Below are 1,335 nucleotides of genomic sequence, written 5' to 3' on the forward strand. Positions count from 1 at the left end.
CGGGAAGAATCCACAGATACACTCACTCCACCTCATTTCTCTCCTTTGATGTTGCCCTTGCACTTACTTGAGGTAAATTAGCTGGGTCCACAAGAACACATGAGAACTTCTGAGATTTCAAACAGATCTGAGTCCAAATGCACAACAGGCTGAAAATGCATATGAAGTGTTTGCAAAACACCCGCATGTTTCAAGTTATAAATCTCAGTCACCATGAAATATGCAGGCACATGCACAAGCCTTATGTCTTCTCCCATTGTTATCCACAAACAGATATCAACTTTGCCTTCTTTAATATTGTACGGCATACACCAATCTCAGCATTAGTAGCATCCTTTAACAGTACCCCTTTTATCATGATACAAGAATTTTGACCAAAAAAAAATGCACACACATAACTCAACTATAAATGTTATTGAATGGAATTGTGTTTAGATTTCTGGAGTCAAATGTGTGCCAAATGTTACTTATCACAAGCTTGTATTCCTTAAAGTGTTTCCTTAAATGAATCGTGTGTGACCTCGAAAAACTAAAATCAAATACAGCACACATTGAAGTACGGAAGCTTTTTTTTTTTTAAATAGCAATTCCCGATAAATGCATTTATTTTTTGCTTTTGCATCATTTATACATAAGGCCCCAGATATGGAATCAGTAGCGCCTCTCCTCCTTTTCTCTCTATTTTTACTTACGCTGTATCCAGGTATACCCGGTTTCCCTTGTATCCCGTCGTTTCCAGGGATACCCTGAAAGAAGGAACTGAGGTTGAACTGGTTTATTGCCATTCGAAGGCGAGCCACTCCCATCTCCATCAAAGGGTCACCGTCAAAATGATCAAACCTGTTCCTTGTTCTGCCATGTCTTATCAAAAGGCTATTTTGCATTCAGCCATTATCACAAATGCGCCCTTGTCAAAGACATGACCTCCTCCATCACCAGTTTTCATGTCTTTCTTACACCTTTGACTCTTGCAACACAGATCATAGTAACACATTATTTGAAGGTCTGCTCGTCACAATCTTTAGAAATTAATCAAACTGGTATTGGAAATTAGCATTGCTATACTTATTTCACATTTATACTTTGGACCTTCAAATAACTGTTAATGTCTTGACAGACATTCCCAAAGCTTTCTCAGTTGCTTTCCACATGGGTTAAAGCTCAAAGCACTGGACGGGTTAGTGCATTTAATGACTTGATCCTGATAATCTAAGCCTCTTTCAAACCAATAAATTGCACACATTCAGTATATAATGTTGCTCCATTTCCTACATGCATATAAACGTCCCCATTAAGGTGCAAAGCATGTCAAAGCACTGCCTTTAATAAGTACCC

The 1,335-nt window shown here is 38.4% G+C and overlaps 1 protein-coding gene across 4 annotated transcripts in view; it reads right to left on the reverse strand.

Moving 5' to 3' along the window:
• Positions 1-1,335, reverse strand: part of col16a1 (collagen, type XVI, alpha 1) — an 88,634-nt gene that overhangs the window by 27,470 nt on the left and 59,829 nt on the right. For 3 of the 4 annotated variants that reach the window (XM_032535244.1, XM_032535241.1, XM_032535243.1), the window contains one exon: positions 693-746. The exons of the other annotated variant lie outside the window; for it this stretch is intronic. In XM_032535244.1, the coding sequence (XP_032391135.1) occupies positions 693-746 (54 nt within the window). The remainder of the gene's footprint in view (positions 1-692; positions 747-1,335) is intronic. 4 annotated transcript variants of the gene reach the window in all.

Source organism: Etheostoma spectabile, chromosome 14, assembly GCF_008692095.1.
Source record: "Etheostoma spectabile isolate EspeVRDwgs_2016 chromosome 14, UIUC_Espe_1.0, whole genome shotgun sequence".
Classification (NCBI taxonomy): domain Eukaryota; kingdom Metazoa; phylum Chordata; class Actinopteri; order Perciformes; family Percidae; genus Etheostoma; species Etheostoma spectabile.